Source organism: Miscanthus floridulus, chromosome 3 (genome assembly GCF_019320115.1).
Source record: "Miscanthus floridulus cultivar M001 chromosome 3, ASM1932011v1, whole genome shotgun sequence".
Taxonomy (NCBI): domain Eukaryota; kingdom Viridiplantae; phylum Streptophyta; class Magnoliopsida; order Poales; family Poaceae; genus Miscanthus; species Miscanthus floridulus.
Genome location: NC_089582.1, coordinates 4,296,040 through 4,316,085, shown reverse-complemented (window position 1 = coordinate 4,316,085; position 20,046 = coordinate 4,296,040). Strand labels below are relative to the sequence as shown.

Sequence of the window (20,046 nt, the reverse complement as noted above, 5' to 3'; positions counted from 1 at the left end):
AGATCTCGCAGTTTGCGTTGTATCAGCGTCGGATACTATTGGACTAATAAACTTAAAAAAAAAAAAAGAATCTTCATGTTTCCAACTGTATGCCCAAGAAATCTCAAATTGCTGCTCGGCAACCCTCTTTCAAGACATGAAAACAAAACTGAATGTCACATGAGTTTTGATTCAGTGTAACTGCGTCAAACGTAACTGAAACATGCCCACCATAACAGAAAGTATCTCAGAGACAATTTTCCAATGCATGATACGGTCAGGTTAATTCAAGAAAGACAGCATCAATTGATCGTAATGAACTGGAACTTTCAAACATTTCTGCTAAACTGCACTAAGAACTTTTTTATAGTACCAGCTCCGATATAAACCAACAGTAGCAGACTCAAGATGATGGATTCTTACAATTTACAAGGTCTTGCTATTCAGAGGCACCTCATGCATCGGTGAACAATTGCTAGATATGACAACCTATAGCGTTCTGAAAAGAGAGAATATGCACAAAATTCATGACCAACTGATTCCAAAGGCTTACAAAGAGCACCAGATGTGAGTTTCAGCTATACCACAACTCAACAGAACAATCATCTTTCAAAAAGAAAGTCTGAAACAAAGTAACATAGTAACACTAGATCATCAAGCTTGTATGCATATTTAGCAATTCCATCAGTGTGTGGTCTGTAACAACTCAAATCTCAAAGCATAAATGAACGATGGTTTTTCAAGGCCAAGTATACAATTTGCTCTATCGCATAAAAAATGGTCTCTGGCAATTTCTATAGGTGAAGACAAAGATTAAATAATTACAGCATGCCAAATGCTTCACAAACCAGAAATGGTTAACTGAGTAAACGAATAGGTGCTATAAAGAAGTAGGTTAACAGATATGCAAGGAGACAAGGAGTAGTTCAGTACTAGGGGCATAGACGCTTGAAAGTCAATATGCCAACATCTGTGCCCACAGATGTGACACCCACAATCTCAGAACCACTCACACATGGTTTGTTAACAGGTTTGGCCATGGGCATCACTGTCTCCAGATAGATGACCCTGACCTGCATCCATTCTGCACCTCCCTCTGTATTAACAATCCTCTACCACAAATAAAGTCCGGAATGCAGCCTACATAATGATGCAGCTCATGTCTTTTTCAGACATCAATTTTTTCCACCATTTTTTTATACTAGTAAAACATTTGAAGTCCATACCTGTTAAAGATGTTCTTGCATCTAATCACAAACAACAACCACTTCCTGCTGAAACTACATTATGACTAGAATACTTTTGTATTTCCAGTAGTATGTTCTAAAAAGTCTGCCAGTGCTGCTTGATATGAAAGTAACTCTAAATCTCATATTGATTTTCAGGGAATTAAAGGATAATGGCATAGAGTACAGAGTTTTATCCAGGTAGCTGAACCATGCATTAAGCAAACAGTAAATGAAATATGGCTGACATATTACACTAAGATACTATTTGTTGTCTACATGGCAGGACAAATTCAACCACCACCACAACTGATCATGACCATATTGACTTGCGCACCATTTGCACTTAAACTGAGCAGAAAATATACAACTTAACAGTACCAGCTTTGACAGACAACCAGCAGCATACTCAAGAGTCAAGATGATGGGTCGTCTATTCTGCAGGATCTTACTTCAAAGTGGCACATCAGAGAACAGTAGGTCCTCCTAGGTAAGACAATCTAGAACGATCTGAAAAATAACATGAACAACAATCATAAGCAAATTCTGAATCAGGATTTACACTTTAATGAGCTATGTGCTAGTAATAATTTCAAAGATTTAACCACAGTAAAATCTAGGTAGAAGCTTCAGATTTGAGAGAAATTAAAAGTAACTTAATAGCATGGTAATGCTAGATCAACAGATTCATATGCGTATTTAACACTGCCACTAATACAACGACATGATCTTTAACAAGTCGAACCGAAGAACCAAGATTAGGTTTGGCTTTTGAGTGCCATATATTCTGTTTGCTATAATGCTTACACTGCATCAAGTAGTCATTCACAAGCCAGAACCAACTAATAACGAAACAAACATATGGAAGCTGACAAAGAAGTCCAAAATATAAGCAGGCGCTAGCATAATACCAGGAGTGTAGAAGCCCATGTAGGGTAGGACGCTTAAACCAGGGTCAATCTTGTGAACTTTCCTCACTCGCCCTGACTTGAGCTCCATCATGAATAATCCAACAAGTGTTCTGACGAAGATGACATCCACACCCTCTGCGAAGCCAAACACAGATGCTCCATCACTCGGATTTGCCATAGGCATCATTGTGTCCAGATCAATGACCCTGAACTGTACCCATTCTGCAGTTTCCTCTGAACTCACCCTTCTGGACCACAGATAAAGACTGGAATGCTCAATGCCAGCGAGCCCAAGAGAACACTCCTCCATCATCATGAGGGTAACCCGATTGTTGTACACTGCTGATGGCGGGGGATTAACCAGAGACAAGCAATTCTTCCCCCAGTCATACTTGATAATTCCAGTATTCCCTGATAGCATGAAGTAGATTTCATCTCCAATAAGGGCACCACGCCCGTAGAGTTGACGGGCACCAATGCCTTGCCATGTGGCTTCCTCGCTCCATGCGCCTATCTCCGACGAATAAAATGTTGCTAACATTGAATTAGTTGAGCAGTCTCCGATCATTAAGACCACACAGAAGGGACCGTCGTGGCAGTCGAGGTGTTTGCAGCCAGCGGCAGCGCAGAACACCGCAGAAGCGTTGCAGATGTACCTTACTTCCAGCTGGGGCAGGCGATAGCGGACGCCCGTAACAGGGTCACAGATAAGGTAATTCACACGCCCCGTCTTCAACCATGCCGACGAGGACGCGGCCGTGGCGGCAGTCGAGGAGCAGCCCACAACGGGCGTCGGGCGCCGGAAAAGGGAAGGCGGGCACTGCTCTGGTGGGGACGAGGCGGAAAGACCAGCCCCTGTTGATTTTCGGGTCCGTGTCGACGAGGCCGAGGAGAGGAGGGGTTCCGTGGAAGGTGCGGTAGCGGCGGACGAAGGCAGGGTCAGAGATGGTGCGGAGCCATGGCTTGCAGACGAGGGCCACGCGGAAGAGGCACTCGGGCTCGTCCGGCGGGAGACGGAGGAGGATCTCAGAGATGACGTCGCTGACCAGCTCCCGCGGCGGCGGCGCCATGGCGCACTCGTGGTTGGTTGGTGGACGGAGAGGGGTTGGAATGGGGAATTGGCCGATTGGAGAAGACTGAAGGAGAAGGCGAAGTGTGACGGAGAATGGGAGATCGGCCCATTTCTATTTCTATTCTCCGGGCTCTGGTCCACAAACTGATGCATGACAACAATCCATAAAGGCTTGGACACAACGTGTGCAGATTGAATCCCCAGATTGGAATGTGCTCAAGTAGCCATCCTGATACTTCGTCACCAAATATTTACACGGGTGGAAATTGGAAAATGTTAAAGAAAAATAAAGGCATCATTTTCATGTAACTTTTTTTTCACCCCCACTCTAACTTTAGCACATCTTCCATGTTTTCAGGCAGGAGGGGAAAATAACAAAATCTGAGTACTCAATTCAATAGCAACAGCTGAACACAAGAGCTGCTTCAATGTTTGGCATGGTGTTCTTACATGTTCAGCACAATAGGTGCTTTCTGATTACAAAGATCAAAAGATGTATAATTTTCTAACAAAACTTTCACAGTCTGCCTTTGTGCAGTCTGAATCAATAAAATTCAGGTGGGGAGCCTCCCTCCCCCCCCCCCCCCCCCCCCCCCCCCCCCGGTGACCTTAAAAAAAAAAGAGCTCCTTCATGTACACGGACTCACTGAGCCATCCATTTTCTAAGTTTGTAGTAAAACATGAGTTCCGTACATGACCATACCTGTTAGAAGTTGTCCTTCATATATTCACGAGGACGGTCTTGTGCTGAAACAAAACTAAAACTTTAATCTTCACATTTGTCATCCCCCACTCCTGTACTACTGAAAGGTCTTACTTCCATGTGGCACTATCAGAGATCAGCGGGTCCTCCTCGCAATCACAATCTACAACGATCTGAAAAACTAAAATGCACAACACTTGTAATTGCAAAAGCTTCTATATGCAAGAAATTAACAGTATATTTTCGTTTTAAAAAAAAATGAATCAAGGTAGCATGACAATGCTAGATCAACAGATTTGTAAGCATACACCAATACAATGGCTTGGTCTTTAATAAGCCAGACTGAAGAACCAAGATTACGTTTGCCTTTTCAGCGCCATATATTCCGTTTGGTCTAATACATACAAATTACCAAAGTGTGTTTTCATTGCAACTAGTAGTTCATTCACAAGCCAGAACCAGCTATCTAAGCAAACATATGGAAGATGCAAATAAAGATAAAGGAGGCCAAAATATAAACAAGGGCTAATACAAAACCGGGAGTGTAGAAACTCATGTAGGGTAGTTACGCCTAGGCATGCCAATCTGTAGAATGCTTAAGTTACGCCTAGGCTTGTCAAACTTTTTCACTCTCCCTGATTTGAGCCCCATCATGAATAATCCAACACCAGTGGTGATGAAGATGACACCCACACCCTCTGCGAAGCCAACCACATGTGCTCTGTTTCGGGGATTGGCCATAGGCACCATTTTCTCCAGAACAATGACTCTGAACTGTACCCATTCTGCATTCTTCTCTGAACTCACCATTCTGCACCACAGATAAAGACTGGTATGCTCAATGCCAGCGAACCCAAGAAAATAGTCCTCCATCACCATGAGGGTAACCCCATCGTTGTACACAGCCAATTGTGGAGACTTAACCAGAGACAAGCAATTCTTCCCCCAGTCATACTTGGTAATTCCAGCACCCCCAGCATACCCTGAAAGCATGAAGTAGATTTCATCTCCGATAAGTGCACCACGCCCGTAGGCATTAGTATCATCAATGTCTTCCAGTGCCAGAATGCCTTCCATTGCGGCTGGCACGCTCCACGCGCCCATCTCCGATGAGTAAATGGTCGCTGACATGATAGAATCTAATAACCAGTTGCGGAACATGAAGACCACATAGAAGCGACCGCCGTGGCAGTCAAGGTGTTGGCAGCCGGTGACAGCGCAGAACACCGCGGCGGCGGCGTACATCCTCCACTCGATACTGACATCCGGGTGGGGCACGCGATGGCGGTCGCCCGTAACGGCGTCACAGACAAGGTAATGCTCACAACCATTCTCAAACTTCCGGATCAGGGCGCGGCCGTGGCGGCAGTCGAGGGGGTACGCAGAGACGTTGCGCCACGCAGAGATGGTGTCGAACACCGGAATGGGGAAGGAGAAGGCGGGCATTGCTGTGGTGGCGATGAAGCGGGGATCCCGACCGGTTAGTGGGTCCACGTCGATGAGCCAGAGGAGGGGAGGGGCTCCGTGGAAGGCGCGGTACCGGTGGAGGAAGGCGGGGTCGGAGATGGTGCGGAGCCATGGCTTGCAGGCGAGGGCCGCGCGGAAGAGCCACTTGGGCTCGTCCAGCGGGAGGCGGAGGAGGATCTCGGGGATGACGTCGTCGACCAGCTCCCGTGGCGGCGCCGCCATGGCGTGGAGTCAGTGGTCGGCGGAGCAAACCAACTCGGGGCAGAAGATTGGGGATTCCTGGAAGAGGCTTTTACATTAATGTCATTAAGAAAGTTTATAATTACACAGAAGTCATTAAAAAAGATGATCGCATACAAGTGTCACTGCTCTAAACTTCTTTATCTTACATGTCATTCCGTCCTTGTTCTACGCTAACTGTGGGTAACAGAGGGAAAAAAAAGACAAACATGCCCTAAGGAAGAAAGATACAATGTGATGGTGCTTTTGGCGCCAATCTGTTGGGCCGTTGACGCAAAAAAGTCTCTTGGGTGGCTCCTATAAATGAGGTCCCTCCCCGACTCAGTTCTCTCTTCAATCAGTTCCCTCTCTATCGTTCTCTCTCTTCTTCATGCTCTATGCTGTCATGTCTGAAGCTTCAAGCGCCTTTGTGAGTAGAGGGGGGTAAGGCGGATCCTTTGCCCCAACTACGGTGTGCTTGCCAATCGGTTCACATCGATGACCACCAGCAACATGCGCCGTGTCTTCCACAAGTGTCCCTACTTTTCAGTTTGTGTTGCTAACTTGTTATTTATTTGGCTCTAGAATGTTGGTTTTCGCTGTTTGGTTCATAATCTAGTGTTGCTTTGGTTTTCAGGCTGGAGGTTGTCAGTACTATCAGTGGGAGGATGAAATGGGAGAGACTAGTATACAAAAAGTGGCTCCTACAACAACTTTGTCTCCTGTTCCTCTTTAGGCAGTGCCAGCAGCAGTTGCTATCCCTACTCCCACTCCAATGGCTCTCATCCAGGAAGGTGGTCAGGATGGTGGAGTAGTAGTGCAAGATAGGGTTATGCAGCAACTCAGATGGATTGAGAAGCTGGTCTTTGTTGCCATATTCTTTGCCTTGTATGCAATTATGAAGAAGTAGGATCCTATGTATGTGTGTGTGTCACTGTGTTTGTATGCTTTAATCAATGAATGAATGAGTTAATGATGGATGGATGATTGCAGTCTAGAAATATAAAATTCTCAGATTGTTCATTCACCAACATGCAAACCTTAATACATTACAAACATAAGTAGTGCTCATGGTTCAGATTGTTCACTAACATGCAAACTATAAACCACAATTTCATCTAACACTAGTAGTTTGTCCAGAGCAAGTACCATAAACTACATGTCCTGATCATGCAAAATATTACAGCTCCATTACATTAGCATTTCATAGCACAAAAGCCAAGGTATTCTCTAGGAGTACAGCATGGGGGAGTCACATTTGTTCATTCCAGCAGCAGTTGCTTCTTGCTTCTGGTATTTGCAGCTAGGCTGGAAGGGTCACCTGGAGCCTTGGTGCTTGTTCCCCTAGCTGGAGTGGCATACACATCTTTCCTTGGTGTAAGCTTCTTCTTCAATCCAATCTTCCTCATTGGTGTATGAAATGTAGCGTTGAAGCTTCCCATGGCTCATGCTAAACTGCAACATCTTCATTATAAGGGGCAAGGTGCACAATTTGAATAGGAATTAGTTCATTGGATCTAGTTCTAGATCTTGTGGTACATGAAACATGAAGTTTAGTTTGGGCTGTTGGCATTGCAAAAAAAAATTAGAAAGAAATAGAGAAGTGGCATACCTGCTAGAGAAAGGAGTAGTAGTAGAGACTGAAGTACTTGTTGCTGCTCCCTTAGATTTGGAGATAGATGATGAAGAAGAGGAGTTTCTCTTTCTTTTCTTGTGTACAACATTCTCCACTGCCTCATTGGGAGGGAACACCATCCCTATGGCCACAACAATGCTTGTCTCTGTATTAGCTTTAGCTGTTTTTTTTCTACCTCTTCTTTGGCAGACCCCTGCAGGTGAAATTTTAGTTATGTTAGATTATTTAATACAGTTCATATCATATATGAATAAATTTTAGTTATGAGAAGTTCACTTATCAGCCTCCATTGCAGCAATGTCTACTGGACTCCCAGTCTTACAGGTGTACCAGTGGTGCCCTAACTCATGGCATATTGAACACTCATGCCTCTTTGATTTCCTTTTGCTACCTCCTTCAATTGCCCCTTTGTACATGTTCTTTCTTCTACCAGCTGTGGACTTAAGCAAGAGAGGATGCATGAAGAATCCATGTGTGGCATCAGGTCACATAGACTTGTCAGAAATGGATGGGATGGCACCTTCATATGCAGCTTTGAATTTGGCCACAGAATAGCATTCATCCACATGGTCTTCTAACTTTTCACCTAGTATAGATGTTATGTAGGCAATTGCATGCTTGCATGGTATTCCTAACACTTGCCAAGCCCTGCATGAACATGTCCTATTTTTTAAGTCCACAACAAATCTAAATCCAGTCCCCCCCTTAGCACAAACTTTAGCAACTCCATCATGTTCTGTGATGACCTCAATGTCTAGGTTGAAGTTGTCTTCCCTCAGCTGCTGCATAACATGAGGTAGAATCTTTCCTACAAACTTCTTGTCCACCTTTTTTTAGTATTCTATTTAATCAACAGCTTCTGCCTTATGGTATCCATCAAATCATCAATGTGCTTGGCCTTCTCTTCATTTATCCAGTTATTGAAGGACTCGGCCAAATTATTAGTTACATAATCCACCTTGGAATCTATGCCAAACTGACTTCTGGTCCATAGCTTCTTGTGAGTCTGTTGCAGGTACTTCATTGCCTCAGGTTTGGCTGCAGCCATGGCCTGGTAGTGTTTCTCAAACATGTACTTGCTCTAAGAGTAGGCAGATGCCCACAGGTGATCATAAATTTTTTTACCACTAAACCTTTTCTTAAAATTTTGAACTAAATGCCACATGCACTCTCTATGTTCAGCATGTGGAAAGACCTCACTAACACCATGCATTATTGCCTACCCACAGTCTGTGCAGAATGTCAAACCAGGTGGGGTGCCTATTGCTTCCTTCAGCCTCTCCATAAACCAAACCCAGTTTTCATTTGTTTTAGAATTAATGACACCTATTGCTACTGGGTATATCTAGTTGTGCGCATCAACTTCACAAGCAATGCACAACTGGCCCCTGAACTTTCCACACAAGAAAGTGCTATCTACTGCCAAATATGACCTACAACCTCTAAGGAAGCCATCAACACATGGTTTCAGGGCTAAAAAACCTATTAAACCTAATATTCTTGTTGATGGTGTGGTGATCAATCACAACAAATGAACCAGGACATGTTTCATCTAGCTAGGCCTTGAATCTATACAGGTTATCAAAACTTTTATTCCAGGGCCCATATAGTTTATCCAATGCAAGATTCTTACCATGGTACACCCTCTTGTACGGTTTCAAGATTTTGTACTCATCTTTCAGCCTCCTTTGGAGTTCAGTAGCACCAACAGTTGCATCTTCTTTCAACCAGTCAATCACTTGTTCACAGACCAAAAACTATGTAACCCCTTTACATAGCCAGACCTCCTTTTGCTTTGACAGGTATGGGGATATGGGTTCCTCTTCACCTATAAATGACATAAAAATAAAATGCTTATATCTGAAAACAACTGACAGATAAAAAAAGCATACAAATTTGACACTAACAGATTACCTTAATTGATTCATCATCCTTCATGGTTGAGGCATGAATTCTCCACCTGCAGCCCTCAGTACTCCCACAGCAGTAAACTCTGTACCTTTCTATGTCACTCTTTTCAATGTCATAATGAAACTCATGTTTGATAGCATGTGAAGCTAAAGCCAGCTTAAATGCATACATGTCTCTATACACACTGCCTACTGTCATAGGAGGATCCTTGTTGTCATACTGAGCATCAGGCATATGACCAGGCTCATTATCTTTAACAATGTCATCTACATCCTCCATTTTATAATCATCATCATCACTGTCTGTTTCACAGTATGTATCTACATTAGATCCTTCACCATCGCTTTGTTTGCTGCAACCTTGACTCTGAGGTTTTTGAGGTGGTGGATGTTGAGGACCAAGGTCTATATACAACCCTTCCTCATCAACACCCCTATGCTCATTGGATGGTTTGGGTTAACCAGATATTCATCATCTGCAGTTTCACTCTAGGTATGGCTTGGTTGTGCAATGCTAGGACAAGACAATGAAGGGGTGAATGGGTTCTCAATAGACTGCCAAGAATTGTTAAAATCTCAAGGAGGAATTTTAGGAGGCTCAGTACTGGGGCTGTGGTAATCAAAAGTCAGGAAGTAGCACTTGGAAGCACTATGTTTTGCAAACATGTCAAGCAAATCTTGGTCGGTGCAAACTTGGATGTTCATCTGTCTCTCAATGCAGAAGTAAAATAATCTCACAACATCCCCATAATCAGAAGGATAGTTATTCTCAACTTCAGCAAGTAGATCTACAAAGTTGGTAAGATCAACATCGACGACTTTGTTCAAGCTAAACCACTGAGCACGAGTATGGCGAGCAATTATCTGGATTTCTAGGTTGTAGCTACTAGCAGGGTTCATCCTACAGATGAACAACAGTGAGTTCACATACATCTATCTATCTATCTAAAATCACACTATATCAAACACCTAACTGACCACAATCACAAGGACCAAGCAATCGAAGCGGAAAAAACCCTAAATTTGGTACTCACCCGTCAGGAAGCCAGGGAGGTCGGTTGCCCGCGCCTGTCCCCTTGTTCGCGGCCATGCGCCGCCAATCCGGAGGATTCACGGTCTCTTCCTTCAAGCCTCCTCTTCCTTGCTCCACTACCCCATTCCACGTCGCAAGCATGGGGGATTGGGGTTCTTCTCTCCGCGCTGTAGCCGCAAGCAGGGCCGAATTGTCTTCTTCTCTCCCCGCCGACGCCGCAAAGACGGGGTATTGGCTTCTTCCCTCCCGCCGCCGCCGCCGCCGGTACAGTCGCCGCTAGGGTTTGGGGGAAGAGGACTCGAGTGAGATGGGGAGAGTGAGGGACTGGTGGTGGTCAATCATATTCAACACGGTCTCCACCGTCCAAGGGCAACATGGACAATTTTACTGGCCGGTCCCACCTGTAAGGGCTACCAAACGGCGAAAATCAAACGGAACAAGGACGGAATGGCATGTAAGGCAAAGAAGTTTAGAGCAGTGACACCTGTGTGCGGTCATCTTTTTTAATGAGTTTTGTGTAATTATAAATTTTCTTAATGGCATACATGTAAAAGCTTCTTTTTGGAAGGACGGGGATTCGCCCATTGGAAAAAGAGGCCGAGTTGGTTAGTTCGTTCGTCCGGAGTCCGGAGTCCGGACCTGATTGAAGGCCTGATTTTTTTTTGAGCAACGATTGAAGGCCTCTGATGACCGGCATCTAGCAATCAGCCCATTTTCCTCAAAAAAGAAAGCAAACGGCCCACACAGACGATGCAAGGCCATAATTCCATCTCCCGAAGAGACTTCGGCACAAAACGTATGCAGGATTGAACCAAACAAAAAAGACATGAATCCAAAGTGAACAACTTTCAAAGCTCGTCCAAACTCCAAACCTATAATGTTGGAGTTGGTGGCGCTGCATGTGGCAAACTAAAGTATTCAGCTTTAGTTCAACATGAAATTAAGTTGAGCATTAACCAGCTTCCACTGTTACCAAAGCTCATAAGGTTTCCTTTTTCCCTCAACAAAAGCAAGTTTTACACAATGTCATGTAAGCTGCCACTTGCTCACCAAAATTTTACTCGGATGGAAACGATAATGATAGGACATATGCGTCCATCCGATCCGAACACCGTGCGCCCACTCCGTCTCTCTGCTGTCGCGTGCCCCATCCCACGCCGCCCGCCCGCCCGAGCCAAGGCCCGTGCTGGTGGCTGGCTGGTGGTGCTCGCTTGCGCACCATCGTGTTGGTGTTGGTGGTGCTCGCGAGCTGCCACTCATCGTCGGCTCCAACTCCAATGGCTAGAATCGACACCATGTGCAAAACTATGTTTCAAGTATTTTAGATGTTTCATAGCTATGTTGTTAGTTTTTTATATGGATATTGCAAAAGTAGATCAAGATGTTGTATATGTTGTAATGATTGCACACGTACTACCTCTGTCCTTAAAAGAACGTAACTATGGGTTGTGTGCCACTTTGAGTGCTTCACGTTTGATCAAGTTTCTAGTAAATAATATTCACATTTATGGCTCCAAATTAATTTATTATGAAAATACATTTCGTAATTAATTTAATGATATTTATTTTATATTATAAATATTAATACTTTTTTATCTGTAATTGGTCAAATGTGATATACTAAAATATGATAATGTTCCAGAATTGCATTCTTTTAAGAACGGAGGGAGTATGTCGAGCTTCTGTTTCTAATATTTTATCTATTTTTTCAGATGTAGATTACAAGTGTATTTATCTAAATGTTTCGCACACATACTCACACGTTCCACTTTTACCGGGTGCAATGAGTCTAAATGCAGATACCAAGACGTCCGCTGATGCCTCGTTCTTTCATTGGCTCTCTCCATGCATGCTTCCTATTTTATTGGCCACCGCCCATTTTGTATGCATACATGCATTAACTTGCTACATTAATCACATATTAAAGCACTGAGCACGTCTGCTAAAACGGTGTAATAAAAAAGACACGAGCACGCTTGGTATACAGAATGGAGGGTGTATGTTGCAAGTGTTTTATCTAAATGTTACGTATGTTTACATTAGTTTTAAGTGTTTTTGTAAGTGTTTCGGACGTATATTTCAAGTGTTTTATTTGTCTTCAGACATTCGTTACAAGTGTTTCATCCAGATGTTTCAAAAGTAGATCAGGTGTTGCATCTTCCTCCTCGTCTTCTCTTACCTTGCCTCGGTGTCTCCTCCTTCTCCCAGCGCCGGCTGTGGCATCCGGTACGACGCCACGGTCAAGGAACATCGCCGGTCCTTCCGAACCAAAGGCGCAGGCGGGCACTGCCCCTCCCCCTTTTCTCAATGTTGGTGAAGTTCGGACGATGTGAGCCCCGCGTGGGGCGCACGAAATGGCGTGCTGGCATGGGCGTCCGGACGCTAGCACTACCAGGATGAAAAAAATAAGAAAAAAATTTCCACGCCAACTACTCTCGTTTCAAACCCCTTTTAGCTTGGAAGTTGGAACCTCCATGCTGCGTCAACTAGTGCATTCGGTTGATGGAAGGCTGTTGCCAAAAGGGGCATTACAGATAGCAGGACCAATATGGGTTTCAGGCAGAAGGAAAACCAGACATGAGGGCACGTACAACGGACATTTTTTTCCCGTCTCTTTGATGACGATTTTGCAGAAATCCCCCCAATGTAACGGAGAGACGAGCGCCCCGTCGCCTCGCGAGGCGATGGGCTTGTCCCGTGCTCCCAGACGGAAGAGACGCCCGAGGCTCCGTTGTACGGCCTCGTCGTCTAGAGGCGACGGCGCGCCCGGATCTCATGTGGGCAACAGCCTTCGGCGCGCGCGGGAGCAGCGATGATTTGGGCGCGTGGGAAGTTTCCGCGCCAAATCATCTCCGCCCGCCATATCTCCCTCACAGGTGCTCCAGTTCGTCACTTTCCCAGTCCCTCTCATCCATCTCCACCTCGCCCTCCTCACGTTCGATTTGGGTGCTGCAGAGATGTCTACACCGGTCGGAGCTAGGAAGAAGAAGGGATCCATAGCTTCGGCGTTGGATGCGGCAACGGCGGTCCCATCCCAAACCCTAGGTCATGGTGGTGGCTCGGCGCTGGGGGCTCTCTCCCTTGGGCGTGGTGGTGGCGCGGTGCTGGTGGCCCGCTCTCTCGGTCGTGGTGGACGTGGTGGCGGCTCCGTAGCAGCAACGACCCGCCCAACCTCCATTGGCGTCGACAAAGGCACGACGACGACGCCAGTCTCCATTGACGACGGATCCAACAGAGGTGGCTTCCCCAACTCTTCGGCGTTCACCAATGGATTCCCATTCCCTCCTTCTGTTTCCTACTGTTCTTGAAATTTTGCTCTGGGTGGTAGAAGTAAACTTTGATTCCTACTGTTCTTGATAAGTTCAATTCGTCATTTGGACTGATACCAGCATCAACAAAACATGTGGTGCCATTGAGTCGTCCAAGCAAAAAAATTGAGCTTGGCCTTCAACTCTAGCATGCCTGGTGGTGTTGGGCAGTTCAGATTTCAGAGTTTCACAAAAAAATTTAGTGTCAGCTCATAGTTCAGAGTTCACATAAATAATTTTAGAGTTCAGATTTTAGAGTTCCACAAATAATTTTAGTGTCAGCTCATAGTTGAGATTTCAGAGTTCACATGAAAAATTTTACAGTTCAGATTCTAGAGTCCATCTAATGAATCAGCTCTTACATGATTGTTGCATGATTTTCTGAATTCTGCATTATACCCAACTGAATGTGTTAGACTGAAAGAGCTTCTTTGTGCAGACGGCTTCTCGGCGCCGATGGCTCTCTCTCTCGGTCGTGGTGGTGGCTTGGCGCTGACGGCCCGCTCTCTCGGACGTGGCGGCAGCTCAACAGCAGCAGGGACCCGCCCAACCACCGGTGGTGTCGGCAAGGGCGCGGCGACGGCGCCATCCTCCATTGATGGATCCAGCGTTGGTGGCTTCCCCAGCATAGATGGATTTCCGTTCCCTCATTCACCGTCTCAAGCCTAGTTTGATGCGGCCGGCAGTGATCCCTCTTCTCCTGTATCATGGTAATCCCTCTTCTCCTGGTTTGTGATTTTTTCAATTTACAATCATTGTTTAAGATCCAGTAGATGATTCTGCTATATTCTGCAACTCAAAGCCTCTTCTCCTGGTAATTGTTTGTTTCCTGTAGGGACAAAGATCCACGTCCATCTGGTGGTTTCATGAGCTACTTCAGAAATCAGCCACACAACTTTCATTTGGTAGTGCACCTATTCACAACAGCCCTTTGAATAGACCACTGTCCACCAACAATGATGCAAGTTCACAGCCCGAAGTAGAAATATTACTTGACAATGACAATGTTAGGACTGAGAAGAGGATCCTATGGATAGAGGAAGAGGATCTTAGATTGATGAGCGCTTGGATAGAACATTCAACAGACTCTACCTGTGGAGCCGATAAGGGTGGTAACCAGTATTGGGGTGAGGTTGTTGAATCCTACAACAAGAATACCCCACCACTTCGAAAGAGAAATCTGAAGCAATGCAAGGATAGATGGCACAAGATTAATAGGTGGACGGACCTCTTTGAATGTGCTTATGTAAAGGCTCGTAGATTATTTACAAGTGGATATTCTGATCAAATGTGGATTGATGCAGCCCACAAGTTCTATGTGGAGGACAACAAAGATGCAAAACTAGGACCCTTTGTTGGGATTGAGGTTTGGAAAATTTGTCGAAAAGTGTCAAAGTGGAAAACATACAATGAAGAGTTGAGGAATGCACGTAAAAGGAAATCATTTCACCTTGAAGAAGAAAGGGATCAGGAAAATGATGAAAGTTTGGAAGAGATGCCTAATCGACCAATGGGTCAGAATGCAGCTAAAAAGGCAGCTCTAGCTGCAAAAGGCAAGTCAAAAGGCTCCAGCAGTGAAGATAATGGTAACTCAAAGGAATCTGCTATTGATCTAGATAAATTAGGCAAATTTCAGGAGGAAACAAATGCAAACCGTATGAAGATATTGGAACTGCAGCAGAAGCTATCATCTGAGAAGCTTGAGACCGCAAAACTTGCCCACCTTACTGCACAAGAGACCAAAAAGGGAAAGATGCTTGAGAAAGAATCAAAGATGATGGAGGCTTATAACAGCCTCATCTTACAAGATACAAGTTCAATGTCCAATGTGGAAAAGGCGGAGCGAGTTGCTGTCATGAAGTGTCTTAGGAAGGCCCTTTTTCCTGAAAGTGACTGAACAGGTAACTTGAGCAACCTGTACACCTCTACACCTCAACTTCTATTCTTTGATTTACATGTCATCCTGAAAGTGGCTGTGAATGTGCTATCTATCTGAATATGTCAGTTGTTGACCCATTGGTGTTGGAAACTTATATCAGTCTAAAGTATTTTGTGCTTAAAGTAAATTCACAAATAAATAGGGTACATTGTGGTTGCTGTTGCATGAGCAATCCTACATATCATTTCATATCTATGGATTAACTGGGTGGTCTCACTCTTGAAATTGTGGGACTGTTAGTGCAGTTCTTATACTTGAATCACATAGAGTATCATTTTCCCTTGCTTCTTGGATTGTATTCTCTCCTCTGATATCAGTAGGATCATCAAAGCATCTAATGTATGCTGCCAGATGTATATTGCTAATCTTATTTCTTAGGAGGGTTTCATGACATCACAATATAAGCTTGTACCTTCATGTAGTTGCCAATGTAATGTTGTTTCTTAGGATGCATTGCGCTAATAAAACAGGAATTTCATCAATGATATGCTTTCCTAGTCAGTAGTTCCTACCAGTGTGCATACTATGATGGCATTTTATCTCTCTGTTATAGGGATAGCTATTGAACATCCCTTGTGATAGCAGTGCTCTATCTGAAGACACTCCTATACATGGATCAGAGTGAACCCTTCTATTCTGCTTTTTATACAGTGCACCTGGTAAAGAAGTTGTGAACTTTGGAAAAACTTACTCGTGGAAATAAACGTGCTGAAAAGATTAGACGCTACATTGCTGTAGAATCCATTTACCAGGTGCAGTGCCTTTTTTGATTGTTTTGTGTCGATTTGTGCTGGCTTTTTTCATATGTCCTTATGAAAGTTTGGAACATAAGATGTCAATTCAACCTGTACAACCTAGGCAATTCGTGAAACCTCTCTTACAGTCGTCATGGTTTGTGAACACAGAATTCTGGCCAAATTGCCCCCTTGGATGAGATTGTCAGGTTGAAGGAGAAATATCGGTTCCGTGTTATTCTGGAGGAGAGCCATTCTTTTGGAGTGCTTGGCAAGTCTGGGCGTGGCCTTGCTGAACATTAAGGAGTTCCTGTGAGTGTTTTGCCTTCAGCTGTTCTAAATGGTTCACCGTGATACTGGAATGGTGTAAAATAAAAAAAACAAGCTTTATATTGCACAGTTTTCTGTGAATGTGAATGTGAATGTGAACATGTCATTTGAATGTGCTATCTGAATGTGAACATGTCATCCTGAAAGTGGCTGTGAATGTGCTATCTATCTGAATGTGAACATGCCATTTCAATGTGAATATGCTATCTATCTGAATGTGAATGTGCTATCTAAATGTGAATGTGAGGCATGTCATCTGAATGTGAATGTGCTATCTATGTGAATGTGAGGCAGAAGCTATCATACTATAAATTGGCACTAGTTAGTTCATTTTCCACCGCCCTGCTCTAGTTAGTTCCTATGGAGCAAGATGAGGTGCAAGATGCCGAGGACTTTGATCCTGCAGAGGTGTTCACCATAGAAGATATGCTAGCAGAGGATGGAATCTTAGAAGATATGATACAAGAGGAATTGAAGGCCTACATCGATGGAGAAGCATAAACAATATCTCACCGTCGCCGACAAACTGGACCGCGCAGGTACATACCAAGGAATCGAGAAGCAGCTCATGATGATCTTGTCGCTAATTACTTTTCTGCAAATCCTATCTACACCGATGAGATGTTCCGTAGGAGATTTAGGATGAATAAGCTGCTGTTCTTACGTATCGTGCATGCACTCAGTGATTGGTCTCCTTATTTCACCCAAAGACCCGATGCTACTGGTAGGAATGGACTTTCACCGATTCAAAAGTGTACCGCGGCTATCAGGATGCTAGCTTATGGAACCTCGGCTGATCAACTTGATGAGGTGTTAAAGATAGCTGCAAGCACTTGTTTGGAGATTTTGGGAAAATTTGCTGAAGGGGTGATTGAAAATTTCGGTGAAGAATATCTACGCCCTCCAAGAAGCGATGAACTGGAAAAAATATTACGAGAAAATGAGGCTCGTGGTTTTACAGGAATGTTGGGAAGCATCGATTGTATGCATTGGGCATGAAAGAATTGTCCGAAAGGTTGGGCAGGCATGTTCACACGTGGTGATAAAGGCGTTCCTACTATGATCCTTGAAGCAGTGGCAACTCGGGATCTTCGTATATGGCATGCTTTCTTTGGTACCGCCGGGTCTCAGAACGACATAAACGTTCTAAACAAGTCACCACTGTTCATTCAAGCAATAAAAGGGGAAGCTCCTGCGGTACACTATAATGTAAATGGAACACAATATGACATGGGTTATTATCTTGCCGATAAAATATATCCAGAATGGGCAGTATTTGTGAAGATAGTGACGGCCCCTCAGTCGGCGGAAGACAAATTATTTGCATTGATGCAAGAAGGGGCGAGGAAAGATGTCGAGTGCGCATTTGGTGTGCTGCAATCACGCTTTGATATTGTTCATCGACCGGCAAGGTTATGGAAGCAGGGGGACGTTATCAACATAATGCAAACTTGTGTTATCCTTTACAATATGATAGTGGAAGATGAGAAGGATTCAATTAGAGAAGTCTTGGATTTGAATGAGAATCCAAGTGTGACGATAGTGCTCCCACCTGAAGTGCGTACAAGTGACAACCCTAATCCTACCTTCGCAGAGGTGCTTCGTAGAAATTCCACTATCAAAGCTCGGCCAACACATAGGAAACTCAAGAAGGATCTAATCGAGCACATATGGCAACGCTATGGAAACAAAGGAAATTAGATAAAAGACATTGCATCTATATGAAATATAATTATTATATTGATGGTTTTTAAAATATTGTAATCATGTTGCTCTTATTTATCCTTGATACATTTTCTATCAAATAGCCACATAATGGTATACAAAAATTTATTTATAGTTGAGCCTAACTACATGCAAAGCATTAAACAGTTTAGAGACGGACCCCCTGTCTGTGGGTTGTATGGCCTATCTTTACACCTGTCTGTATGATAGATTCGAGACGCTTAGAGACGAACACCTGTCTGTGGGTTGTACATGCCCTGAGTGAGCGCTATGTTGAATAACTACGGCACACATTACAGTGGACTCAGTCCTCATGGCAGAAGCTGCTGCACTACTACTTTGCAGCCTCAATAGTTTAGCAACTTGGATTCACCAATGCAACATTCTTCACGGACAACCAAGTTGCTGAACTATTGAGGCTGCAAAGTAGTAGTGCAGCAGCTTCTCACGGACAACCAATCAAAGGCGAACTTCTACAACTCCTCAAGCTTCTCCAACCCTCCACACTGGAAGATAAAAAGCCTCACAGCAGGCTTCCTGAAAACCTTGGAGGGAATTCAGTTCAGAGTTCACAAAATTCAAAGAAGCCTAAATACCACAGCACACTCCTTAGCACATCAGGTTTACAGGTCCACTGCTGCTGCTATAAGTTTCAGTTCCACTTCTGCTCTACACAGCACTTCAGATCCATGCCCTCCTCGGGATGCATGCTTTTCTGTAACAAGAAGCCTTTTAGCCTCCTAAGTGTAACATGCTCTTGAAATTTAATGAAGCCAGTTATCAAAAAGAAAAAGAAAAAAAGTTGAATAACTACATAAGAAACAAGTGCTTTATAAGACAGCGACGTGATGCAGCTCATGTCACGCTGAGTGTCGGTGTTTTCGGACCACCGACGAGTAAATTTGTATTTGCGTGTCTGGCTCGGATGATGTGCTCGAAGGACACAAGGGTTTATACTGGTTCTGGCGGAACGTCCCTACGTCCAGTTCGCTGCTGCTCGTGTTACCAGCACTTGGTTTCTAGTAGGGGTTACAAACAGGCGAGAGAGGGAAAGGATCCCAGGTCTCTGGTGGAAGGAGTGAACGGGTGCTGAGAGCTCGATTGCCGCTCAGTTGTGTGCTCATTTCGTGCTCTTGTGTTCCGATCCGTTCGTCGTTCCCCACCTAGTAGGGGCGCCCTGCTTTCCTTTTATAGGCGAAGGAAAAGCACGGGTTACAGAGGAGGAAAAGGAGAAGAACGAGAGAGAAGGAGGCTTCCACGATCGTCGGGTCCTTCTTCTCCTTCATGTGGGTCCTGTCGATCCTGTAGATTTCAACAAGGACGGCTCTATGTCGTGGCCCTGTTCGTCACTAGCGCCATGCGTAGCATCATCTGCCGGTCATGGCGTTCCATTCCATCCCGGCGGACGTCGTGGTGAACTGACGCGCCTGTCAGCGTTCATACGAGGGTTAGGCAGAACAACACTGGCACACCCGACACTGTTCTTTATGTGAATCCTCAGGTATGGTCTATCATGGCCATGGGTTACATCGAGGCATGCCAGTCTCTTGCCTGGTGTCAGAGTTTTAACCCAGGCCCATATGCCTGGACCTAGAGTGATTGGTGGCGGTATGGGTCCCCGTTAGATGAGACAGAAACCACAGCCTTGAGGTCGGGTGAGACAGAGCCCACAGCCTTGGGGTCGGGCGAGACAGAGCCCACAACCTTAGGGTTGGGCGAGACAGAGCCCGCGGCCTTGGGGTCAGGCGAGATGGAGCCCACGGCCTTGGACGAGACCCCGCGGCCTCAAGGTCAGGCGAGACAGAGCCCATGGACTTGAGGTCGGCTGAGACGGAGCCCGCGGCCTTGGGGTCG

General features: G+C 44.8%; 1 protein-coding gene and 3 pseudogenes across 1 annotated transcript; 2 read left to right on the top strand and 2 right to left on the bottom strand.

Annotated features, from left to right (window-relative positions):
- Window positions 1-196: 196 nt before the first annotated feature.
- Window positions 197-3,309, bottom strand: LOC136544812 (uncharacterized; annotated as a pseudogene).
- Window positions 3,310-3,830: 521 nt separating this feature from the next.
- On the bottom strand, window positions 3,831-5,767 carry LOC136544811 (uncharacterized). The gene is made up of 2 exons (XM_066536878.1): window positions 5,748-5,767; window positions 3,831-5,637 (listed from the first exon to the last, which is right to left on the bottom strand). Exon 2 carries the CDS (start codon window positions 5,578-5,580, stop codon window positions 4,444-4,446), a length of 1,137 nt encoding a protein of 378 aa, XP_066392975.1. The 5' UTR covers window positions 5,581-5,637; window positions 5,748-5,767; the 3' UTR covers window positions 3,831-4,443.
- An 8,153-nt stretch (window positions 5,768-13,920) lies between these two features.
- Window positions 13,921-15,361, top strand: LOC136542999 (glutathione S-transferase T3-like; annotated as a pseudogene).
- Window positions 15,362-16,014: 653 nt separating this feature from the next.
- On the top strand, window positions 16,015-18,168 carry LOC136542998 (uncharacterized; annotated as a pseudogene).
- Window positions 18,169-20,046: the final 1,878 nt, after the last annotated feature.